This window comes from Lepus europaeus, chromosome 10, assembly GCF_033115175.1.
Source record: "Lepus europaeus isolate LE1 chromosome 10, mLepTim1.pri, whole genome shotgun sequence".
Taxonomy (NCBI): domain Eukaryota; kingdom Metazoa; phylum Chordata; class Mammalia; order Lagomorpha; family Leporidae; genus Lepus; species Lepus europaeus.
In genome coordinates, this window is record NC_084836.1 from 87,711,566 (window position 1) to 87,737,000 (window position 25,435).

The following is a 25,435-nucleotide window of genomic DNA, read 5'->3' on the forward strand; positions in this document are numbered from 1 at the left end:
GCACGCAGGAGCAGGCTGAACATCAGGGTTGGGTAACTTTCTGCACGGCCCGATTTCAAGAGCCCTGGGAAGACACCCCTGCCTCCAGCTCCCCACCAGCTGCTCAGATACAACATGTAGAATTTAATCTACCATGAGAGATGTTAATGGACATCTCTTGCATGCCTACTATGACCTAGGAAGTGGATTTATGAGCCCTCTTCACAGATGGGGAGACTGAGGCATAGCATTCACTAAAGTATCACCCTACTGACCCAGGAATTGGCTATGCCTATGAGACTATCCAAGTCTCCTGTTTGGAAAAGCTGGTAAACTCATTCGTGAGGAGGCACAAATTCCATGGTTCATACATTTCACAAATGAAAAGCACTCACTAAGTGCAGCTGCCAGGCCAGCTGCTATGGTGGGAGGAGAAACTGAAATAATTCTGGGACTGTTTGGAAAAAAATGGTCTGCTAGGAAACAGGGAAGATATCAAATACTATGCAATTGAAAAGAAGTGCCTTAAGACAAATACAGGCATTTACATAATGCTGCTTCATAAATATTTATAGAATGCATGATATGAATTAATGTTAATTTGCATTTAAATAGAGACCAATATCTTAGTCATTAGTTGTAGAATTTTAAATGAGGCAAAATTGAGAGGTAAGGGGCTTTCTGGGAACCCTTGCAAATCATCCTTTTAAAAAATTTTTTAAAAAAATGTATGAGAGGCAGACAGAGAAATCTCACTTCTACTGATTCACTTTCCAAATGCCCACAATAGCTGGGGTTGGGTCAGGTCAAAGCCAGGGGGCCGGAACTCAATGTGGTTCTCACACGTTGGTAGCAGGGACCCAACCACTTGAGTCATTACCTGCTGCCTCCCAGGGTCTGCATTAGAAGAAAGCTGAAATCAAGAACAGAAGTGGGACTGGAACCCAGGCACTCTGATTTGAGTTGTTGGTGTCCTAACTGGTATCTTTATTTCTAGACCAAATGCCTGCCCCAAATCAGTGATTCCTAAGCCGAGGGACACACCAGAATCCTGTGGAAAAAAAATTTTTTTTTGCATTTTTATTTTTTAGAATACACATAGCCTCCCTCTACACTGGAAAGAATGGGGTTAACCTTTATAGAGACTTACTGGGAATTGTGGGGTGTACCCCCAGTTAAGAACCACTGCTCAGAATCATGCATTACACTGCATGTTTTTAATTCTCCATACATAACAGTTGCTCATAATTGAGGACACTAGAGAAGAAACAAAGAAGTTATGTGTTTAGCCAATCAATCTGCCTCCTTTTCTATGAAGATGAGCAAGTCGCTCATCATCTCTGAGCCTCCATTCACTGACCTGTTGAATGGAGATGACAGTAATGCCTGCTCCACCTGCTTCCCAGGACTTTGGGGAAGATGATTAATTTGACATCTGCCTATTTAATACCTACGCCATGCAGGGGGCCGTTCTGTTCAGTGGAGAATTAAACACTGAGTGTATGCACTATTTTCCAAGGGGTATATAAACTGGAAATATGAATAGAATCTTAACAGAAGGTAGGAAATTGAGCACCTCAGGGAAGAAATGCTCTGGGAGTTTGGAGCAGAGACCCAGAGGTGGTAAATTAACCTCCTGGGCACACAAGTTTGTTGAGGTTTCTAGAATGGTTAGAATACAGTCACAATAGAGTCAGACCATGGGAACTGCAAATGCCATCCTGAGAGTCAGAACTTTTTGGTGACTAATAGAATCCATGGCAGCATCATAAGCAGAAAGTGATACATTCCAAGAGTGATTAGAAAGAGGAAGCTTGTAGTGTATAGGGCATGGATTACGGTGAGGGAAAAAAACTGGAGGTTGCCAGACAAATTGGACAGCCAGGGTGGTGGCCAACTCCTAAAGTGAAGGAAGAGGATGTGTATCAACAACTATTCTCATCTGAGGCAAAGCAGGTAGCAAAGGGCAGGTCCTGGACTATAATAGGATTAATGGGATCCCTTGAAAGGACTCTGAGAAACCATGCAAATGTAGATGGCCACCCAGACAGAAGCGCAATCCAAAGCAGCTACTCCCCTAACTTCCATAATTAAAACTTCTGGTTTCCATAGCATTTGCTAGAAAGTGATGTGCTGAAGAAGCCTCAAAGAGTTGCATGGGAAAAATTGACCAAGAGGTCCTGTACCTTGGCCTTACTCCCATGACAGCTGCCTCACAGCCAAGGGCTCTGGGATTGTCAACCCAGAGTTCTGAGTTCAAAACCAACTCTGTGATTTTGAGCAAAGTACTTCATTTTTCTATAACAAATTCTTCACCAGTAGAATGGGAATAGTAACACTGATACTCATCATATTAATGTTCATTTTATATTCTTGTGAGCATTTATTTTGAAGAAGTTGCTAGCATATAATAAATTGTGTGTTGCAATATATGTTTTATATAATAGACTTCCATACACATCTGGAAAAATACTATGGTTCACAAATATTGAAAACTTTTAATCTGAACCAAAGACTGTACTAACCTGGAATTGCTCTCCCAGTCTTATCCCTGGAGAGAAATGTAACCGACCTATAGCACCTATAGCCTTTCTGGCTGTTTCTGGGTCCCCCTTAGTATTTTTGGTGCCCCTGGCATGTCCTCCAATATCCTTTTATTTACCAGAATTAAGTGTTTATCAGAATCATTTTCATTCTTAATGCTTAAATTGAAACAGATGTTCACTGAGAATCTATTAAAGTACTCCTGTTTTATGAAGGAAATCTCAGAGACATTAACCAGTAGTTAGATCTAATAGGTGAACCCTTAGAGGGGTGTGGGCTTTTCCTGAAGGACAAGGGGAGGGGAGGGGAGGGGAGGGGAGGGGAGGGGAGGGGAGGGGAGGAGGAAAAGAGAGATTTGATGATGAGGAGATTCCATTGGCTTTGAAGATGCAAGGGGACAGAAAATGAGGAATGCAGCAGCCTCTGGGAGCTGACAGCTGCCAAGGAATTGGGGACTTCAGTCATATGACCCCAAAGAACTGAATTCTTTCACAATCATGTCCTTGGAAAAAGCACTTGAACTCCAGATGAGAGGGCAGCTGCTGACCCCTTGATTTCAGCTTTATGTGAACCTAAGCCAAAAAACAAACCAAAAAACAAACAAACAAACAAACAAAAAAAAAACAAAACAAACCCAAATGGTACCTGGGCTCCTGAACTAAGAAAACAGGTAGTAAATAAGCATTGTGTTAAGCTCCTAGATTTGTTATGCTGAAATGGAAAGCTAGTACATTTTCTCTAGCCCAGACACACATGCTGGGCTTCCTCAGGCACAAATCCACCTGCTTAATCTTCTCCAGCTGTCTGGTGAGGTAGCTGGCTTTCTCGACAAAATTCTCCGTATCAGAGTAGGGCTTAGGGGGTTTTGTGGGCTCGCTGAAAATGAGTGCATGATGGGAAAAACAGAGACCAAGGTGCAATACCAGTTTCCTTTTCACCCTGAAGATGCAGTTGTGCTGAACCAACATGAAATTCCATGTGTGTCGCATCACGACTGCCCCATCTCAGTTCCATCCACACACATCGGGAGACAAATGCAAAGAGGAAGCTTCAATGGGATTCTCGGTGTAACAGGATATCTTGTTTGTAGGGCAGCTGGAAGGAAGTGGCTACACTATCCTTTTGCCCCAGTGCCATTTCAAAGACAGAGTCCTTTTACACCCTTGCTAGGGAAATGTTTTTAAGGAGTCAAAGCAAGTGCAGAATTTACTGAACTTCCATGAAATTCTACTCTTGGCTACTTGTTAACGTGAAATGAAGGAAGGGGTGGAACATTCTGGAAACATTTGCCCAGCATTTCTGCACCATCAAGCAAACTTCTTCTTGTTGGCTAATTTTGCAGTTATTAGACCCAAGCTGTCCTACATGTATACAAGCAGCAATAGGGCAAGAAGGCAATGCCTGTCACCTTGATTGCTAACCCTGACCTTAGGTCTATGCACACAAAAAGACCAGGTAGAACTTTTTTTACCCCCCAGCACAGGTGATTAATCATGGAGGGAGGCAGGCCCTCAGTTGAAAGCCAGTGGAGCATAGCACCTGACATCTGTTTTGTATTAGCTATTGCTGAAATGCCAGTGGCCTGAAACCATTTAGAAAACGTGGCTTTTCGTGCCCTCTATTTCTTTCTTGGCCTTTTTCTGTGTCTCCAGCTGGTAACTGAGTGGCAAATATATTTAGGAAGCAGCAGCTACTTCCTCCCTTAACAAAGCCAGGAGCTTTCAATGCCAAGGCCCTCAGACAGTGTATTTTGGGTAGAATACTCTGTCAATGCCTCTTAAATTCATTGAGGGGCCGCAGAGGGACAGAATTAACAGCATGTCAAGGCTGAGTTTGACAGCAAGAAAAAAAATTGTAGGAAGCCAGTTTTGCATTCACTGACTTCTCCACCAAGGTAGACACTGAGAAATGTGAGAAGACCTTTCAGAACAGTTTAATTATGTTTTCACTCCCCTCACAGTCCTTTTGCATTTCATTGTCTTCCTTGAAGAAAAGACAGAATTCCAAAGGAAGAGTGAAACTTGGGAGTAATGGCTGCTAACTGAGCTTGGTGATATGGATGTTTAAGTACAGTTTTCAGCCTGCAAACAGCATGCACTGAAAAAAAAAAAAAAGCACCTTACTCGAGAAGTTTGTGAGTGTATCTCATTCTGTCATCCAATATACTCCTTTCTTTCACTCCTCAGTGCCCTAAATCTTCCCACTTAGTCACTGCTGTTTTTTAAAGCTATCAAACTCAAGTGTAAAAATATGTGTGCCCTGTTCCAGGGACCAAAGCAAAGGTGCAAGGTCACAGCTGGAAAGAGCTGGTGCCATTTTCCCCAAGTCCATGTTGAGTTAGGTGCAGAGCCAGTACCTGACCCGTGAATCTCATGATACACTTTCACAAATGGTCAGAATGGATGAAATAAATCCATGAAAAGGACTTTAAAATGAGGTATGGCTGTCTTTTCAGTACAAATACACTGGAAGTATATTTCAAACATCACTCTTTTTTCTCTGTAGAAGACAAAGAAAAATAACTTAAGGAAAAAAGAATTAATGAAGTTACATAAAAGACTTTGGTGTTTTACTCAAGTCTTTCTCCTAATAACTGAATGAAAATCAGAAAAAAAAATTTAAAAATATCCCAGATATGGGATGGAATTATCTAGAGTGAACAGCTTTTGGTGCTTCCAAAGTAGATTAAGTGCTGAAAGTGGTGTTGATCAGGATTTTGTTTTCATATCAACTCAATCTGTATATGAAACGTTTGGCTTTATTTCTCTATCATGGCTCAGAATTCAGTCTTCTCTTTTGTCTACTTACCCCAGTCTGTCAAGAGCTGGTGCTAATGTGATAAACATCACATTTTTGATACCTGTTCAAGCCTGTTATCTTCCTTTTAGTATACAGTCCCAAAAGAACTCGAAATAAACCTATGCAATTCAAATAATTAGCCTAAATGTCCATGTCTTAAACAGCAATTTATAATTTTATGATAATGACCCTATTTTTTGTCTTATCACATACCCTCTTTCAGAAATAATATCCTTGGGATGGGTTTTTGGTATAGCAGTTTAACTGCTACTTAGAATGCCACATCCCATACTGGGGTGTCTAGATTTGAGTCTCAGATCTGCTTCTGAGTCTGGCTTCTTGCTAATGTGTACATGGGAGGCAGCAGATGGAGACTCAAATAATACCTGCCACCCCCATGAAGGACCAAAATTGAGTTCCGGGCTCTTGTCAGGCATTTGGGGAGTGAACCAGCAGATGGGAGAGCTCTGTCCTTCTCTGTTTCTCTGCCTTTCAAATACATACAAATGAGTAAAAATGCAAAAACCACCAATACCAGTGTTCTTAATTTCTGGAATTTACTGTTTCCAAAATATACATTCCCCCTCTCCTGGCCCAGCTTCCAGAACTGTTCCAATATTGTGTCATTTAAATTTCTTCTGCAGAAGTATTGTCTTCAGAGTCCATTCTCTGCCTCCAGAAAGTACACAGCACTGAGGGATTTCACAGCACAGTAATGATATTGATATCAATACCTGCCAGGTGTTGGGACTGAGTTCTATGAAAAAGGAATCAGAAGTGGTTGTAGTAAAAGCCAGACTGGTAGCCCCGAGAGTCCCTATAAAAGGAAAGAGACCCATCTTCAGTCCTTTGGACTTTATTTTTTCTTTTGTTCTTATGTAGTGTTATTCTATTTTCAGGTCCAAAGTTCATTTACTGGGCCGATAGAAAGAGATTGGGAAACTGTCTAAATAGTCCACCGTATCTTCCCACTGTAACTGTCCACATGCAAGTCTGAGGAAAGAATGTCCTGGCTGGAGGTCACCTCTTCGTCAGCCTCATTTCCTCCTCCTAGGCAGATGCTTAAGTTCATTTTCCAGACTGCTTTGTGGTTAGGCGTAGTCATGCGGAATGTGGGTAGAAATGTAAGGCGCCTTTCTTGTCACGGACCGTGAAAGATCCCACACATGGTTCTCCATGCTCCCTACCCCTTTGTCAGCAAACTAGGAAGGCAAATGGGGAGCCACCAACTGGAAGGAGGCTGGGTTCCTGGAAGAGAACTCTCTGACCATCAGGACCACCAGGTTTTTGGACTTTATTTGAGGGAAAAGTAAATTTCTATTGGATAAACCACTGATAGATTGTGATTTGTCTGTTACAACAGTTAATAGACCTTAACTAATATGAATGGTACGGATTAGGATACTATGAACAACTTCCAAGGATTCAAAATCTGAGGCCCTTCTTCCTTAATTGGCTGTATGGTGTAATTGGCTGTATGGTGTGAGAGAAAACCCAAATTTTCTGTGGGAGTTTTTTAGTTTCCTCAACCTCTCATTACTAGTCGCCAAGCAATGTCATGAAAACATGGAGTTTCTTGATTGAAAAACATCTTAAGTGCAAATCATCATTAAGATGGGGGAGGAGAAGGAGGGTGGATGGAAAATGCCATTTTGGACGCTTAAGATTCAGCCTGCTCTTCTCTGTTTTAGAGTGTACTTCAACCTGGACACAGCATTGGCTGGTGCCCAGCCCCTGCTGATTACTGTGCGTAAAAAAGTCAAATGCATGATGAGTTTTAGATGGTGTCTCCATAAGAAACCTTAAGTGAGGGATGCAGCTAACTGCTTGGATAATTAAAGGAAAAACTCCATTTTTGCTTCTGCTATATTCTGCGTTGGCTTGAACTACCTAGGCTTATCTTACCCTATATCTGATGATGTCTAGACAAATTCTTACTAAAGGTAGTGTAAAATTATTCATTTATCAAACAAATAAGAAAGGGACTCTAGATGTTGGCCCACAAAGAGTCACTCATGCAATATTTGAACCAAAATAACTCTATAGGCAACCTCTAAAGAAATGATGTTGCAGTTGTTTATAAATTATGAATAGATTCCATGGTTTGTTCATGAAATCTGCTTAATCCCAAATACAGTATTCAGTTCCCATTCACTCCCATTTATCATACTTAAGGCACAAATAATGAATCACTATCTATTTGTAGGGTAGGTTAGATGTATATGTGACTAGGTAGGTTAGATGTGTATGTGACTAACATAATAAGAGCAAGAAACTGCAGGATACTGGAGGAGAAAAGGGTTATTTTTTAGCTGAGGCCATCAAGATCAGGCTTAGAAGGATTAACAGGGATTCAAGACATAAAGAGTAGGTATAGTGTGTTGTAAGGAGAGGTTAGTCTTTCAGATAGAGGAAAAACCATGAGTATGCATGGGGAAATACAAATTCCTGAGGAATGCTTGATGAGATGTGCCCTGCCTAATTGTGTCATTTATTCAGCTGACATGTAGTATTTGAGGTTGGGGACAGTATATCTTCCCTTATGGTGCTTCTATTCTAGGGGTGACAGACAATATTGAAGGAATCAAATGAATATTCTCAGTAGTAATAAATGCTATCAAGAAAGCAATGCAGGATAAGGGAGGAGACAGAGTGACTTACAGGGAAGAGGACATTGTTTTAGAAAGGGTGGTTGGGAGAGGTCTCTAGGGCTTCTAGAAGGGTCACTCCAGTATGAGTCTACGTGCTGATCTGAGTCTAGATATCCTCTGGGTCCCAAGTTTGGGCTCTGAGCCTATCTGAGCCCAGGACCACCTGTGTTTGTTTTCAGAAGCAAGAAAGACCTGTGTGGAGGAGGGGTGGAAAGTGAGGAAGGCTGCATGTCTCTAGGGAGTCAGAGATGGCGTGATTGCTTTCTTCCAGTTTTGTAGAGAGATACTTTTTCTTTTATGAAGAAAATTTTATCAGTTTCAATTTTTGACTTCTCTGTTTTTAGCGACCTGGATTTCTTCAATAGAATTCCCTTACTCCAGTGTCCGGTGTGTTTTGCGACGGTTAACATTAATATATAACAACACAGATTTTTTTTCCTGTTGTATAGACATCACTTATCTCTGGCCCCTTAGATGTTCTCAGTGACAAGACTCAGGAGGTTTCAAATGAAGAGGCAAAAAACCCAGTCTTAATTTTAGAATAGGCAAAATCACCATAAAATATGATACTGCATAACCAAATATTTATTATGTAGTTATCCCATGGTATCCAGAAGGGATTGGTTCCAAGACTTACTTAGACACCAAAATCTACAGATGCTCAAGTCCCTGTATATAAATGACCGAGTATTTTCATATAATCTAGGAGTATTCTCCCATATATTTAAAATTATTCCTAGATTACTTATAATGCCTATGTAAATGTAAATACTGGTTGTACTATATTGGTTAGGGAGTAATGACAAGAAACAAATCTTATGTGTTTAGTACAGATGAACTTTTTTTAACCGATTATTTTTTTAATTAATTAACTAATTTATTTTTGATAGGCAGAGTGGACAGTGAGAGAGACAGAGAGAAAGGTCTTCCTTTGCCGTTGGTTTACCCTCCAATGACCGCTGCGGCTGGTGCGCTGTGGCCGGTGCACCGTGCTGATTTAACCGATTATTTTTAATCACAGTTGAATCTGTGGATGTAGAACCCACAGAGAAGGAGGACTTATTTTGGTGCAAAACAGGTTTTTTTTTTTTTTTTTTTAAATAATGTATGGACAGTGTATAACATGAAAATCCATGCACTGATTTTAAAAAATTGCAACAAGATAAACTCATACTTTCAATTCTGTTTTTCAATGAGCATTTTGAAGTATCCTTGTGTATTATAACACTGTTATATAACCACGTACAAATTTAAAATCCATCAGTGCTTGGTTCAGAAATAGAGAGCCTTCTCCCAGAGAGCAGCACTCAAAGGAAAAGAGAAGAGCACCCCATTCACTTTGGGCCCGGTGAGTGATGTGAGAGTAGAACTCTATGGCAGAGGTAACCACTTCCCCACTAGTGGAATGTTTTGAATACTTCCCAAGTCACCAGAAAAATAAAACATCACAAAAACTTAAGCATGGGGAGGCCTCTTGGGTGGGGGGCATTTCTATTTGGTTTTTCCTCTCCAGACTTGGTCTGAAGTTGATTTTGATTTCTAATGGGCAATGGAAACATGGCCTGAAGAGGAATTCCTTGTACCAGCACAGTTGTGGTGGTGGGAGTCCTTGGCTCTAATTTACAGGCTCAGTTTCCCCATCTTTTCTTTGTATTTTTTTTAAAGACTTATTTATTTTTATTTGAACGGCACAAAGAAGAAAGGGGGAGAGATGAGAAAGAGATATTCCATCTACTGGTTCATGACCCAAACCTGAAGCCAAGAGTCAGAAATTCCATCTGGGTCTCCCACATGAGTGGCAGTGGTCCAAGCACTTGGACCAGACCGCCATCTACTGCCTTTCCAGGTGCATTAGCAGGGAGCCTAATCAGAAGCAGAGCAGCTGGGACTCAGACTGGTGCTCCAATGTGGGGGTGGCTTAACTCACTGTGCCACAGTGCATCTTCCCCCCATCCTTTTCTTAGTAGCTTTCTTAACTCAGATTGACAAAAAAAATGTGAGTTTTCATACTCTACTATGCTTGTTTTGTTTTTTCCTATATATTGCAAGTAGGAAACTGAGGAAATTATCTGGATAATCTAAGTTTGAGTGATGATATTATGACTTATGTCCTCTTTTTGCAGCAATAATACCTGACTACTACATCAAAAAGCATGAAGTTCTACAGAGAAAACTTCACATTGTCACTCTGTCAGATAAACTCTTGTATTTTTGAGGCTCTTGTATAGCTAATTGTTTTATTTCCAAGGAAACTATGCATTGGAGCATCTTCTTTTTTATCTTTAGTTTAGCTCTACCTACATAATATCTAGGCATACCCCCTCACGACCAAGTAACTCTTTTTAAGAGCAGGGAGGCACAAGTGTGACTTTGAAGAAAAAGAATCCTATTTTTCCTAAATTTATCATTTTAAATAGAGGAGAATTTATTAGCAGTGATGTAAATATATGGAATCTGATCTCATACATTAGAAACTGATTCCATATATATTTTCTTTTATAAGTAAATTCCCATACTGTCTCCTTTTCTATTGGCCACTTGATTACAAAAAGTCAAATGTTTTTGTGTGTGTGATAGTGATAAGTGTTTCTGTGACTCAAAGCTGGCAATTATTTCATCAGCCTAGCATTGAAGTAACAGATGGGAGAAGGTTGATTAAATCACAGATATTATGAGTTTTTCTATAACTATTTTGTGTTAAATAAGGAAGGAGGTATCCAATGGAGTAATCCAAACAAAGTACTGGCCTGTTAATCAGAGTCATTCCAACTATTCCTGTCCCTGGTAAAGGTTGGTACTTAAAAGAAGAGTTATAGCTACAAACTGCACATGTTTGATAATATAACTGCTGTATCACCCTGATAAGTAACTGAAAGTATAACAAGAATCCTAATATTTGATACAAAAATGCTAAATCAATAGATGATACTGATCAATAGATATTTCAGATTGAACTGTCATCTTTTTTTAATAAAAAAAAGTTGGCATCTGTTCAATACCATGCTTTCAAATTCTAACAATCATATAAGGAAGATGGGTAGCCCAAAAGGGGTGATAATTACAGTACAAAGTCATGCAGATCCCACATAATTATAGGGAAAGCCATCCCTTCCAAGTTATGAATATGAAATGTTTTGTCATCAGTTATTCTTAGAAAAACACTTAGCATTGTTGTCCATTGGGGATCTTCTTTCTGACCAAATTGATTCTATGTATTAAAAATGCACTGTAGAAATGGAGAATTTCAGTAATTATTATGAATACTGCCTTGTCTATCTCAAGGGACATGAGTTAATAGAGAAATGGCAATGTCTTTGTGAAACGCTGTCTTAGACTATTTTTATTATCACAGTGAAATCCCTGAGGCTGGGTACTTTATAAAGAAAAGAGGTTCATTTAGCTCACAGTTATAGAGGTTTGAAGGTATGCTGCTGGCACTGGGTCAGCCCTGGTGAGGACCTCATGGTGATGGCATTACAATAATGAGTGTGCAAAAGTGAGTAGTCACATGGCAAGACAGTAGCCAAAGAGTGGGGAGGACCAGTTTTGGTTTTTTGTAGCGGTTCATAATTGTGAGGATAGTGGAATCTCACAAGATCTACCTTCATTAGCAAGACCTAATGACCTTCCAGTACATGCCATCTCCTAAATGTTCCACCACCTCTTAATATTGCCACAATACAGACCAAACATCTAACACATAAATTCTTGGGGGGATAAATCACAACCAAACCATAGTAGATGCCTACCATCAAATCAAATGATTTAATCAGTATTTGCAATCATGAATCCTTAATGCCTTTACATGAAAGCATGGAGTTAAGGGAGAGTCTGTTGGAAGACACAGATACTTCATGAGGGCAAAAGTTCTTTGCTATCCTTTATTCCAAGGTAGGTAGGCACAGGTATTGGGAAGATCAGGTGAGGTAATTTTGACTGAGTAAACAGAGTTGATATTTTGATTTAAACAGGCTGAAAGAAATGGATCAAAAAATGCTTCATGATTTTCTATTTGTCTGCATTTTCTTCTTCCTGATTTTCTGCTAGATCCTCTCCCTCTGCCTGAATTTTCCAGAATTCCATCCCTTGTTTTCTTGACTTTTCCTTCTGAGAAAATGCTGTCACCCACATCCTTTCCTTTATGTAGGAACATGGTTCTTAAAGTTGAGCCTGCACCAGAACCACCTGGAGGGGTGGTTAAGACAGCTTGCTGACTCCTGCCCTAGAGTGTGTGATTCAGAAATGCTTTCTGCATTTCCAAGTTAAACTGTGGAGTACCATTGCCCTCCCAGCAGGCACTCCTGTCTTCATGAAACAAGCAGTGATGACAGAACACATGGGCAGGTTTTCCCAACACAGGTGACCTTCTATGAAGCACAGAAATGTAATGAACAAGACTGCACTCCAACATAGGAAAGAATTACAAGGAAGAGGCTGAACTTGGTGGGCGAGTTCAATTGCTCATCTGGCTAACAGTAAGTATTCAGAGAGTCTGCTCAACTCTATCAATGAAAAGATGGCTCTGAATAGATATTTTTATCAGCATCTGTGTCATGGCACAACTGGGTCTCCACGTTTCTTTTCAGTTCAGCTTGAACATATGTGTTGAAGGCCTATCATGTCAGGCACTGTGCTGATGATATAAAGATTATATGATATGATAGTTTCTCGCCATAAGAAATCCACAATCCATTAGTGTCTGGTAGGAGGGATAGGATGGGTGCACGGTTATTATAAAGCAGTGGTTCTCAAAGGGTGAAGGCTGGGCCAGCAGCGTCACTGTCACTTGGGAGTTTGCTAGAACTTCAGGGAGTGTTTCTGTTTTTTTTTTTTTTTTTTTGACAGGCAGAGTGGACAGTGAGAGAGAGACAGAGAGAAAGGTCTTCCTTTTTGCCGTTGGTTCACCCTCCAATGGCCGCTGCGGCCAGCGCGCTGCGGCCAGCGCACCGCGCTGATCCGATGGCAGGAGCCAGGTGCTTCTCCTGGTCTCCCATGGGGTGCAGGGCCCAAGCACTTGGGCCATCCTCCACTGCACTCCCTGGCCACAGCAGAGAGCTGGCCTGGAAGAGGGGCAACCGGGACAGGATCGGTGCCCCGACCGGGACTAGAACCCGGTGTGCCGGCGCCGCAAGGCAGAGGATTAGCCTAGTGAGCCGCGGCGCCGGCTCAGGGAGTGTTTCATGCAGAACTCTCTGGGAGGTGGGGTCACCAAGCTGCTTTAACCCTCCCTCCGGGTGAATCAGATGCAGGTTCAGGTGTAAGAGGCACGTCTCTAGACAAAGGAAAGGAAACAGGTGAGGGAACTTGGGCAGAGGGAGATGTTAAGAGAACAGAAGATGGAATTCTGGCCAATACATGGGAAAAGAGGCTAAGCTGGAAAGAAGAGGAAGAAAAATGAAAATAAAAAGCATGACAAGAGCAAAGAGCATCCCCACAACTAGGGGAAGACCACTTTCGAAGAGAACAAACGATGCAGAGAGGCCAATTGCAATCCAGAAGACGAGGAGGTTTAGAGTGATCTTACCCCTTCCTGCTTCCTTCTCCGCCCCTTCTCCCCCCTACAATCAGTTTTCAGCTCCTTCAGCTTGACCTCTGATCTTTGGCTCTGCGGGCTCTGCCCCCTCAAAGATCACTGTTTGGAGAGGAAGAAGGCTTTTTAGCATGATGGGAACTGATAGATTCATGGTTGAGTAAAGGGGCCGGTGGGTCTAGAAGGCGGAAAAAGAGAAAAGGAAGCACAAGGAGTAAAAGAGATGAGACTTGTTTATTTGTTGAGATAAGAAAGACAGAGAGGAGAATTCTTTCCATAAATATTTGTTGAGAACCTATGCACTGGTCTCAGTTCTCCCGGGGTTTACATTCTAGCGAGGAAACAGACAATAAGCAGATACATAATTTGTTAGGTGCCCCTAAATGCTATAGAGATGAAAGACAGTCCTGGAAAATTAGCAGGACAAGGAATGTGCACTATTTAGGATAGGGCTACTCCCCTAATGTGGTTGATTTTGAGCGGAGATGTGAGGGAAGGGAGGGCGGGGGTCACACAGATGTTGGTCTCTACTGCAGCTTTAGAGGGACCAAGTGCAAAGGCCTCTCCATGGGAGCTGCCCTCCGTACTCTAGGAGTGCAGGCTGCCGGCTGGCTGCTGGGGTGCATCAAACAAAGGTAAGTGTGGCGGAGCACGTTACAGAGGCCTTGAGGGGCCACAGACTGAACTTTGTTCTGAGCAAGCAGAGAAGCTGTTGGAGAGTTCTGAGACAAGGAGTAATATGGTTTGACTTATAACTTTTCTCCCCCTTTTTCCCCCCCTAAACATTTATTTATGTTAAAGACAGAGCAGCAGAGTGATGGATAGAGACTCTTCCATTCACTTATTCACTCTCCAAATGGCTGAAACAGCCAGGGCTGGGCCATGCTGAAGCCAGGAGCCAGGAACTCCATTCAGGTCTCCCATGTGGATGGCAGGGTCCCTGGTATTTGGGCTGTTTTCTGCTATTTTTCTAGGCACATTAGCAGGGAGCTGAATCAGAAGCAAAACAGTCAGAACTCAAACTGGCACTCACATATGGGATGCTGGCATCACAGGCACTGTGCCGCAATGCCAGTCCCTCTCCCTTTTTCCTTGAAGATAATTTTGGCTTCTGTGTGGAGACCAAGCCTCAGAAAGGGAGGGGCAGAAGCGGGGAGAATATTTGGGAAACTACTCCAGCAATCCAGCTGTAAGGTGAGCAAGGGAGGGGTGACATGTGAGGAATGACGAGAATACGGGCATATGAGGGGCCTTCAAAAGTTCATGGGAAGGCCGGCGCCGGGGCTCAACAGGCTAATCCTCTGCCTTGCGGCGCCGGCACACCGGGTTCTAGTCCCGGTCGGGGCGCCGGATTCTGTCCCGGTGGCCCCTCTTCCAGTCCAGCTCTCTGCTGTGGCCAGGGAGTGCAGTAGAGGATGGCTCAAGTGCTTGGGCCCTGCACCCCATGGGAGACCAGGAGACCAGGAGAAGCACCTGGCTCCTGCCTTCGGATCAGCACGGTGCGCCGGCCGCGGCAGCCATTGGAGGGTGAACCAATGGCAAAGGAAGACTTTTCTCTCTGTCTCTCTCACTGTCCACTCTGCCTGTCAAAATAAATAAATAAATAAATAAAAACCTAACAAAAGTTCATGGGAAAGTGGACTTGAAAGTATGACTTGACTTTGGTGCAAAAAACCATTTCTTTTCATATTACATGGAGTATGCATATTATGAAAAAAACTATGCATGGGTTTCAAATTTTATTTTTGCACATAAATAAACATTTTTAATTCTATGAACTATTTGAAGTACCCTCATGTATCAGCGGAATAGGCTGCAGGATTTGTGGCTGGAGTAGGTGCCAAGTCACAGAGAAAGGAAGAATTCCAGGATGGGTAAAAGCTATTGCAAATGTGGAGAAGGGGAGAAAGCAGACACATAAAAAAATAATGGAATCTCACTGACCACTTATATCAAGCATTATGCTTAGCTCATTATCTACACTCCATCATTTAATCATCTGACAATGTCAGTTGACAGTGGAGGAACTGAGACTAAAGGAGGACGAGTATCCTGCCAGTGATGGAGCAAATGGTGGGCTGGGCACCGGCCCCTGTGTGTCTGTGCACAGACCACACTCCCATAGTCATCCATGCTATACAACCGTGGTTTTCTCTGAGAAGTGAAAGGTGCCACAGGGTTGGGGAAAAGGGTGCAGAGAAGCAAGGTCAAGGTTGCAAGGTGAAAAATAATTTGACTAATTGAAAAATGTGCACCAGTGATTTAAACTAAATAATAAGACAACTGTTGACGATACTTTCTTAAGGGAGTCAGTATAGATTGGGGCTCTCCTGCTTGTGCCATGTCTAGATGGAGGAAATGACTGAGATGCAATCTTTCTGGACCTCTCCGAAAGTAACCACAATCGCTGAAAGATCCTGGTCCCCAGGCCTATGAGATAAACATCCCCATGATCTCAATTAGCTGAAATCGAGCAGGCCGGCAAGATGGAACTTGAATCATGACATATTCATTAAGCCAAGCACTGAGTTTGACACTCAGAGGAACACCAAATTAACTCAAGACACATTTCTTGCCCTTAAGGGGCGTACAGCATGGTTTGGCTGGGGGACCACCCACCATCCATTAGGCTGGAGAAACCAAATCTCCACTTTGGGCTATTTCACTGCACGGAGTGACAGGCCAGGAGTTTAAAAGGGCCTCGGTGCATATGGAATGCACGCCCGGCCTGCAGCCCCTCAGCCTGTGTGCATTAACTGTACCAGAAGCCTGGCTACAGAGCGAAGGTGGCTGTTTGTGCATAAACATTGTCATTTCACTGGGACTGCTATTTCATCTTTGAACCCTGGCATCAAAGGGACACTGACCTTATTCCTGTAGCTTGCTTTTCTTTGAAGCGTATGACTTTGCAATGCAGATTAAAGCGAAGACATTCATCAAGGAACAGATCTGGCCAACCGCTCCCCAAATTCAACCCGAAACAAAGCCTTGAAAGGCTCCGATCACAGTTGCAGTGGAGTGGGCCAAAGATGAAGGCTTGGAGCCGGGCTTCTCTTTTCTCAGATCCTGTAAGTCAGCTCCAGCATAACACAGTGCATCCCTTTGAGCTTTGGACAACTTTAACCCAAGAGTCAGTCTATCTCTGCGGAAAGGGCTAGCTCATGCAATATTCCCAACCTGTCCGTTTTACTTAAAGCAGGCATTGTTGTAAATGAGGCCAGCGTGATCATTCACTGTGCGCCTTTGAATTCTTCAAAAGACATGTCAGGCAGAACCACCTGAAACTTGGCTCATGAGTCTCGATTTTCTATTCTACTATTTCCCTTTGTTCATTTAGTTGAAAAGAAGCTGTCCTATCTTTCTCCCTGGTTCATCTCCTTTGGTTCTGAGAAAGCAAACCATCTTTCTGATTTTTCTTCCCTCTCTTAAGATGGCAAGAGGAGTGAAGTGAAAAACTTCAACTGCAAGGTTAAAAGAAAAGGATCAAGTAATTAATTATAAAGCTGAGAGAAAGAGCCAGGAGAAATAGTGCTTACCTCAGGGGAAGATGAGAGATGGCATTGATGATAAATGACTGGAAGGACAAATGATCATATCTTTAAATGCAATTTTTCTATTGATCTTCAATCGTGATCAGATCCTGTCTGTGATGAATGGGTAAACCAATCCAGAGGAGGGAAAAGAATGATTGCAAAGCTGCATACATGTAAATCAATGGATCTTGATAGCAAAGGCTCCAAAGTGTCTAAGGAATTCTCAAAAAATCCTTACTGAGAAATAGGCTACTTTTTGGAATAACTTTTTCCTAGTCACTCATCTTTAAAATAAGACCAAAGAGTCATTCTGGTCATTATGATATAATAAATCACAAATAGGTGATTTTCCATTAAGAAGTCCTTAAAGATCAGGGCATAATTTTTTTTTTTTTTTTTTTTTTGGACAGGCAGAGTGGACAGTGAGAGAGAGAGAGACAGAGAGAAAGGTCTTCCTTTGCCGTTGGTTCACCCTCCAATGGCCGCCGCGTCTGGCGCGCTGCGGCCTGCGCACCGTGCTGATCCGAAGCCAGGAGCCAGGTGCTTCTCCTGGTCTCCCATGTGGGTGCAGGGCCCAAGCACTTGGGCCATCCTCCACTGCACTCCCAGGCCATAGCAGAGAGCTGGCCTGGAAGAGAGGCAACCTGGACAGAATCCGGCACCCCGACCGGGACTAGAACCAGGTGTACCGGCGCCGCTATGCGGAGGATTAGCCTGTTGAGCCACAGCGCAGGCCAGATCAGGGCATAATTAACACAGTCCTATAAGAAGCCTGTGGTTCCTCAACAGTCTCTTTACACCACCTGACAACTCGCACAGGGATGGACACAGCTCTTTATTGCCATTTAAAGTGCTGGAAGATAACTGCTTATCCAATATCCATAGTCTTTAACTTACTACCTCTTTTTGACATGGCTATATGAGCAGTTCCAGACAATGGAAGGTGATAAATGTCACTTCCAGGCTGATCCTGCCTTTCTTTCCTCCTTAGTGACCATGGAGACCATGTTCTGAGAGGGCCTACCTTAAAGCTTGGAGCAGCCCAAGTCACTGCCCCTATGAACAAGAACTGTGCCAGGAGTTGGCTGATTTGTATTAGATTTGGTGAAAGCAAGAAATAAATCTTGTTTCTCATAAGCCATTGAGATTTTCAGGGTTTGTTAATGTGGCATAACCTAGATTATCCTGAGTAATCCAGATATTTGGAGGATATCTAGTCCTATTTCACTTCTGTCATAAGAATCCTTCTTACAGCATCCCTGAGATGTGGTCACATTCTCCTTTGTTTGGCATGGAGGTTAAGAAACCACTTAGGACACCCATATCTTACATCAGAGCATCTGGGTTTGAGTTCTGGCTCTGGTCCTGATTCCAGCTTCCCGCCAGTGCACACTCTGGGAGTGAGCAGGTGATGGCTCAGTAATTGGGTTTCTATTACCCACATGGGAAACCTGGATTAAATTCTGGGATTAGCCTGGCCTGGTCCAGCCTTGGCTGTTGAGGTCATTTAAGGGGTGAAGCAGCAAAAAGGAGCTCTCTGCCTGTCTTTTTTTTTTTTTTCTCTCTGTCTCTCTTTGCTTCTTAAATAAATAAATTTGGAAAGATTCTTGAGGAATAATGGCAAATACCAGGAGCAACAATTATATCAAACTTACTAAAAATCCTTTCCAGACAGAACTTTAAATACCTCACATGGATTAATTCCCCTAATTTTTTTTTTTTTTTGACAGGCAGAGTGGACAGTGAGAAAGAGACAGAAAGAAAGGTCTTCCTTTTCCATTGGTTCACCCCTCAATGGCTGCTGCGGCCTGCGCGTTGCGGCTGGCGCATCACACTGATCCGTAGCCAGGAGCCAGGTGTTTCTCCTGGTCTCCCTTGCGGGTGCAGGGCTCAAACACTTGGGCCATCCTCCACTACACTCCTGGGCCATAGCAGAGAGCTGGACTGGAAGAGGGGCAACTGGGACAGGATCCAGCACCCCGACTGGGACTAGAACACGGTGTGCCCGTGCCGCAGGCGGAGGATTAGCCTAGTGAGCCGCGGCGCCGGCCAATTCCCTAATTCTTACAAAAACCTGACTCATAAATATTATTTTCCTTATTTAATAGCTGGTGCAACTGCAACACACAGACGTTCCATCACTTCCTTGGGGTCAAACAGGTAAGTCACTGGCCTAAGACCACACAATGTGTAAGTATAACCCAGAGGTTGAATCCAGGCGGCCACCTTCCATCTGTACCATGAGGCCTTTCTAGACTGGATTGTGATTTCCTTTTTACAAAGGTCATTCAGTCAGAGTCATAAGATCTTTGAAGGCTGCATTTAATATGGAGGGAAACAAATCAACCTGCTGTCCATCTTCTTGCTTTTGTAAAGAAGCAAGGTCTATCTTAGTGGTGGGGAAGGTCTTAAACAAGTGTCATGGGGGGGGCACAAGGGCCCCGTAGAAGACCCTAGGTGCTGTTCATAAGGGAAAGAAGGCACCACTTCCACCAGACCAGTCTTGCTATTACCTGCTTTATATATTTTGTGGATTGATTATCCCTTATCCAAATTGGTTGGGACAAGAAGTGTTTTGGATTTTTGGAACATTTGCATATCTACAATGAGATACTCTGGGATGGGGCATTAATTTGTTTTATATTTACCTTGTACATGGAGTCTGAAGATAATTAATACGATAAATTTAGGACAGCTATGTTTTGATTGTGAGCCATCACATGAGGTCAGATGTGGAATTTTCCACTTGTGTCCTGTTGGTGCTCCAGAAATTAAAGATTTTTGGAGCATTTAAGATTTCATATTTTTAAGTTAGGGATATTCAACCTATAGTCAGTTTCTGGTAAAATTTGAATAAAGTTTTTGCTGCTTTTATATAGTATTGAAAAATGCTGGATAGGCTCATATATCTACTGAAATAGTGGGCTTGGAAGGTGTAGGGCATCATACAAACTGGGCTATGAGGTGGGTCACATGGATTGTATTGCTGAAAAGCTGGTTCTGGGGCGGGTATAATTTGCTGCTCCATAAATGCACTCACCAGCTTGCCCGGCTGCAGCAACTGCCTTATTCATCACTGTCTCCCCAGTGGCATGTGCCATGTGGGAGAAGCTCTATAAAACATGTGTGCAAGAAAGTAGAAGAGTTACAAGGGGCTTTGATGAAACAGTTTTTTAAGAAGTAGTTCTAATTCATTTGGGTTGAGCAAAGCCACACACTTTAGTTGAGGTGACCCAATGGCAAATAATGGCTGGAAAGTTATTGTGTGTGTTTTCCCCAGATACCCTCAAATGGCCAGTGGGTTGTAAAAGGATGTTAAAAAGTTGAATATTAAATGGACTGTCTTGGTTTCAGGGAAACACAAGTGACAACCGCAAACAAACTAAAGCAAACACTCTCTCACATCCATAATATATATAATACATACACACATATAAATACATACACACATACATACATATACATGCATACATACACCTACAAATATACACATATAAATGCACACATAAATCATACACACATATACATACATATACACACAAAATATGTACTTCATTTCAACATAACTAATCACATAAAATTATCTAAATTTGCTGATCACATTAGGAGATGAATTAGAAAGTTCTCTTCCCTTTAACAAAGCATTTGTGTGTTTGTATGTGTGTGTTTGTGCTGACAGCAGTTCTGATACATTTATCATATTGCTTGAGTTACTTTAGACAAAGGTATGATTTGAGAAGGGGGAAGACTGACAGAAAGAGTCGGGGAGGGGAGTCACAAGTGCTCTGTGCTTGTAGATTCTCTTACCTTGCGTGGTCCCATCCAGTCCCATGATGAGTTTCATTGCTCTGATGATTTGCTCTGCCACTGGAGGGCTCATGGATGTAGCATAAACAGCACTATGTGAGTGGACCCGTATGTAATCCACAAGTTCCTTAAGTAAAGATGGGGGAGACCCAAAAAGAAGGCAAATAAATCTCAGTATCAGAGGTGAGCATCACATCTAGTCTTACCTCCATCCATCAAGCAAAGAGACATTTTATTTTTGAAGCTCAAAAGATGCATGTGACTTTAATGGGCATCACCAAAGTGCTTCTATTTTCTACCCCTTTAATCTCAGTCTCACCCTCAAAAATCTAGAAGCTATCAAAAATGGGATACTGCACATTTGGAGCCGAAGTCTATAAAGCAAAACCAGATTGTGAAGCAAAAATGATTCCCAAGATGTCTGTTGAGTTCTATGTGAGAGGACTGACTTGGTGTTGAGGAGTGTCCAAAGAATATAGGACATGGTTCTTGCCCTTGAGAATATTACGATTGTTCCCATGGAAGAGTAGTGCTAGGAAAAGTAACAGTACATACAATAGGGCTACCAGATGCAAAGGATTCAGAGAGGACACTGCTGGCTAGAGCAGAGGGGGAAGTTTCCAATGAGGAGATGGGATCAATCACATCTTGAAAACAGAGTTTAGAAAATGTGAGGGGTTGGCTGGCACTGCAGCTCACTTGGCTAATCCTCCGCCTGCGGCGCCGGTACCCCGGGATTCTAGTCCCGGTTGCCCCTCTTTCAGTCCAGCTCTCTGCTGTGGCCTGGGAAGGCAGTGAGTGATGGCCCAAGTGCTTGGGCCCTGCACCCGCATGGGAGACCAGGAGGAAGCATCTGGCTCCTGGCTTTGGATCGGCTCAGCGCGCCGGCCGTAGTGGCCACTTCGGGGGTGAACCGACGGAAAAAGGAAGACCTTTCTCTCTGTCTCTCTCTCTCACTGTCTAACTGCCTGTCAGAAAAAAAAAAGGTTAAAAAAAAAAAAGAAAATGTGAGGGAAGGGAGTGCAAAAGGAGAAGCTGAACAAAGGTATGAAGGCAATAGCAGAAGGTAGATTGTTTACAAATGGCTGCATTGCCTTTATTTCCTATACCGTATATCTTTGCAATCCAACCTTGCAGCAACTTCCAAAAGATAGATGAATTGGACTGATCATGTGTCTTTCTTTAACCAACAGAACATTGTTCTGAACAACGTTGTGGGAGTTCACATGGGAGGGAAGAGAGAAACAGGCCATAGGCTAGTTTCTGGCATCCACAATCCATGTATATAATTTAAATTAAGTTGCTGCCTAATCTTTTTTTTGGTGAATATAATAAAAATAGCTGGGCAGGTTTTGCCATATTTGAAGAATATGAAGGTGCTTCAAAAAGCTCGTGGAGAGACTGGCATTGTGGCACAGTTGATTAAGCTGCTGCTTGTGATGTTGGCATCCCATGTCAGAGTGCCAGTTTGGGTCTCTGCTGCTCCACTTCTGTTCTGATCCAGCTTCCTGCTAATGCACCTGGGAAGGCAATGGAAGATGGCCCAAGTCCTCAGGTCCCTGCCACCCATGTGGGAAACCTGTATGGAGTTCCTGGCTTCTGGCTTTAGCCTGGCCCAACCCTGGCTGTGGTGTGCATTTGAGGAGAGGCCCAGTGGATAGAAGATTCTCCCTCTCTCCCCCTCCCTCTCTTCCTCTCTCTCTCTCTCCCTCTCCACCCCCCCCCCCACCGTGTGTGTGTGTGACTGCCTTTGAATTAATAAATCTTTTTAAAAAGTTCACAGAAAATGGATTAAAAGGTGTTTATTTTGATGGAAAATCCTTTGAAATCCATGCACACTTTTTTCCATAATACACACTTTTCATGAACTTTTGGAAGATCCCTTGGATGTGCAGGATGCTGGCCTCATTTAGGGTATCAGCCATATGCCTGGCAATCGGGAAGTTTACTTTGGAGGATCCAGGGCACCTGAACAGGAGAGCAGCACTGATTTTCCAGAGCAGCTGCATCCAGGCTACCCTTCACATCTCAGTGTTCTGCCCCAATGGGCAGAAACTAGGCTTTTCTTTCTCTGTGGAAAGTGAACACATCCCCACAGGATGCTGGGGGAGTCAAGGAGAAGTAGGGTGAGGTAGGCTCATGTGGACCTGTGTCAGGAAAGGAGTGTTTGATGACAATGATCTCTCCAAAAGGATGAGGGGACTTAGACACAAAGGAGGGTAAAGTCAAGGACCTGTGCTAAAATCAGGAATAAGGATGGCATCTTATGGGCACAAACCAAAGGAGTTAGTTGGGAGTCGAAGGGGAAGCTTGTGCCTCTGAGATGAAGGAAATGTAATGCAGGAGTACCGGCACAAGCTCTTGAACCCAAATATTTTGGGATCAAATCCTGGCTTTGCAATTTATATAGGCAAATTATTAAATCTGTGCCTGAGTTTTCTTCTTTGTTAAGAGATGACAGTAATGCCTACCTCAGAGTCAATATGAGGATAAAATGAGTTACTGCATCAGTGGTGCTTCAAAAGGGGTCTGACATACAGTGACTACATGATGTGGTTGGTTATTATTGTGAATAGATGGCCAATTCAAAGACTGTTGGACAAGTGGGAGGACCCCTTGGCCTGTCTTTATTCCAGCTCTCTCACCTTGCAGAAGGCAATGTTCTAGAATTATTTTCTAGATGTTACATTCTAGAGTTAGGCAATTAAACATGTTCTAGATCATGCAATTAAACAGTGTTCTAGAGTTATGTAATTAAACACCGGTAGACCCAGACATCAAGCCAAGATTTTCAGCCCAGCTCCTCCTCCATCCTCACAGGGGCGTTGGCAGTAAGAGTGAAAAGGAAGGATAAGAGAGCGATTTTATAGAGAGGAGTATGTGATGGCAGATGGAACTTTGAAGAGAGAATGGGACTAGAAGCTAATGCCATAGCTGATATTCATCATCTGCTTGAGGTTCCGTTTTAAGAACTTTGCACATCAAGATCTGCAATAACTCTATGAGGTAGGTCCTGTTTTTGTCCCTGTCTCATAGATGGAATAAATGAGTCACAGAGAGGTTCAGAAAATTATCCTGGAAAAGTGATAGGACAAGGATTTGGACCCAAAGTGTCCGACTCTAGAGTTCAGTCCCACCCTTATCACCACACCACAAGGGTGAGGGAGTTCTGATTGGCCACCGAGGCCAATTCAACTTTTAGTTACCCTGTGGTGCTTTCTCTGGTTCAGATAGATTCTTCCTCTTTTTTTGGAGGGGGGCATTGGGGAGAATTACTCAATATGCTGTATATACTCAGTCTATACAGTACTAAAGCACAGAGGGAATCGTGTCAGTCCCCAAATGGTTCATGTCCTTGAGAGCAGGTGTGGTGTTACACATTTCCCTTAAAAATCCATAGTGGAGAATTAGGAGGGGCATAGTACATACTGACGGCCTTATGGAAAGCAGGTGGGGTTCAGAGGCAGAGGAAGATGGTGAGGGTCCTTAAAATGTATGGGAAGCCGGCGCTGCGGCTCAATAGGCTAATCCTCCACCTTGCGGCGCCGGCACACCGGGTTCTAGTCCCGGTCGGGGCGCCGGATTCTGTCCCGGTTGCCCCTCTTCCAGGCCAGCTCTCTGCTGTGGCCAGGGAGTGCAGTGGAGGATGGCCCAAGTGCTTGGGCCCTGCACCCCATGGGAGACCAGGAGAAGCACCTGGCTCCTGCCATCGGATCAGCGCGGTGTGCCGGCCGCAGCGCGCTGGCCGCAGCGGCCATTGGAGGGTGAACCAACGGCAAAAAGGAAGACCTTTCTCTCTGTCTCTCTCTCTCACTGTCCACTCTGCCTGTCAAAATAAATAAAGTGTATGGGAGGTGGTGTACAAAGCTGCATTCTTGGAAACAAATGTAACAATATTCTCTGAGCTTGGGGGCACTGCTGACAAACCACCAGCAAGGGAACAAGGCAAAGCTTACTTTGACCCCCGACTGAAAGGGCTCTTCCCAGTGTTTCAAACCCCCAATTTTCCTTCAGAAATGGAGAGATCTCATAAAGTCAAGTCATGAGCATTCTTGTTTTAAATACATGCTCAGTGGTTCAGTATCACTCCTTTTTAACATCAGGACTGTCTTGTCCACAATTGTATTTCTTTTGGACTGAGTTTGCTCTCCCCGAAAATCAGTTTGCTGACTGGGAGTAATACTGGGGGTAATTTGCTTGTGCGGTTCAGAAAGGAGAGCTCTTGAGTAACTTCTGGGGACCGGCAAGGAAAGCCTTGATTCTCGATTACTGATTCCCTTCCTTTATGTCCCCACTGGGTGTGATAAGCCGTGAGTTAAGAGCTGGCTTTGGTCTTTTGCAGGGTGAGTCTGGGTTGTGTCTTCCTTCAGGGTAGGTTAGAGGTCTCCTCAGACTGAGGTTTCCAAGTCCATGTTTAAGTTCAAAACTTGGATTATTTTCTTTACCCACAGTCCTGGAGTTCAGGGCAAGGGTGGGTTTTGGACAGGAAATCAGACAGGAGGCTCTTAGCATAAACATCTTGGTGCTCATTCTGTGACCCCTATTTACTTCAAAGGGCTGTTAAACACAGCCAGGGCCGAGCTCACAAGGCA

General features: G+C 43.2%; 1 protein-coding gene across 1 annotated transcript in view; it reads right to left on the reverse strand.

Annotated features, from left to right (window-relative positions):
* The window catches only part of SPTLC3 (serine palmitoyltransferase long chain base subunit 3), a 159,330-nt gene that overhangs the window by 22,331 nt on the left and 111,564 nt on the right, over window positions 1-25,435 (reverse strand). Inside the window, exon 9 of the mRNA XM_062203864.1 lies at window positions 20,844-20,970. Within this exon, the coding sequence (XP_062059848.1) occupies window positions 20,844-20,970 (127 nt within the window). The remainder of the gene's footprint in view (window positions 1-20,843; window positions 20,971-25,435) is intronic.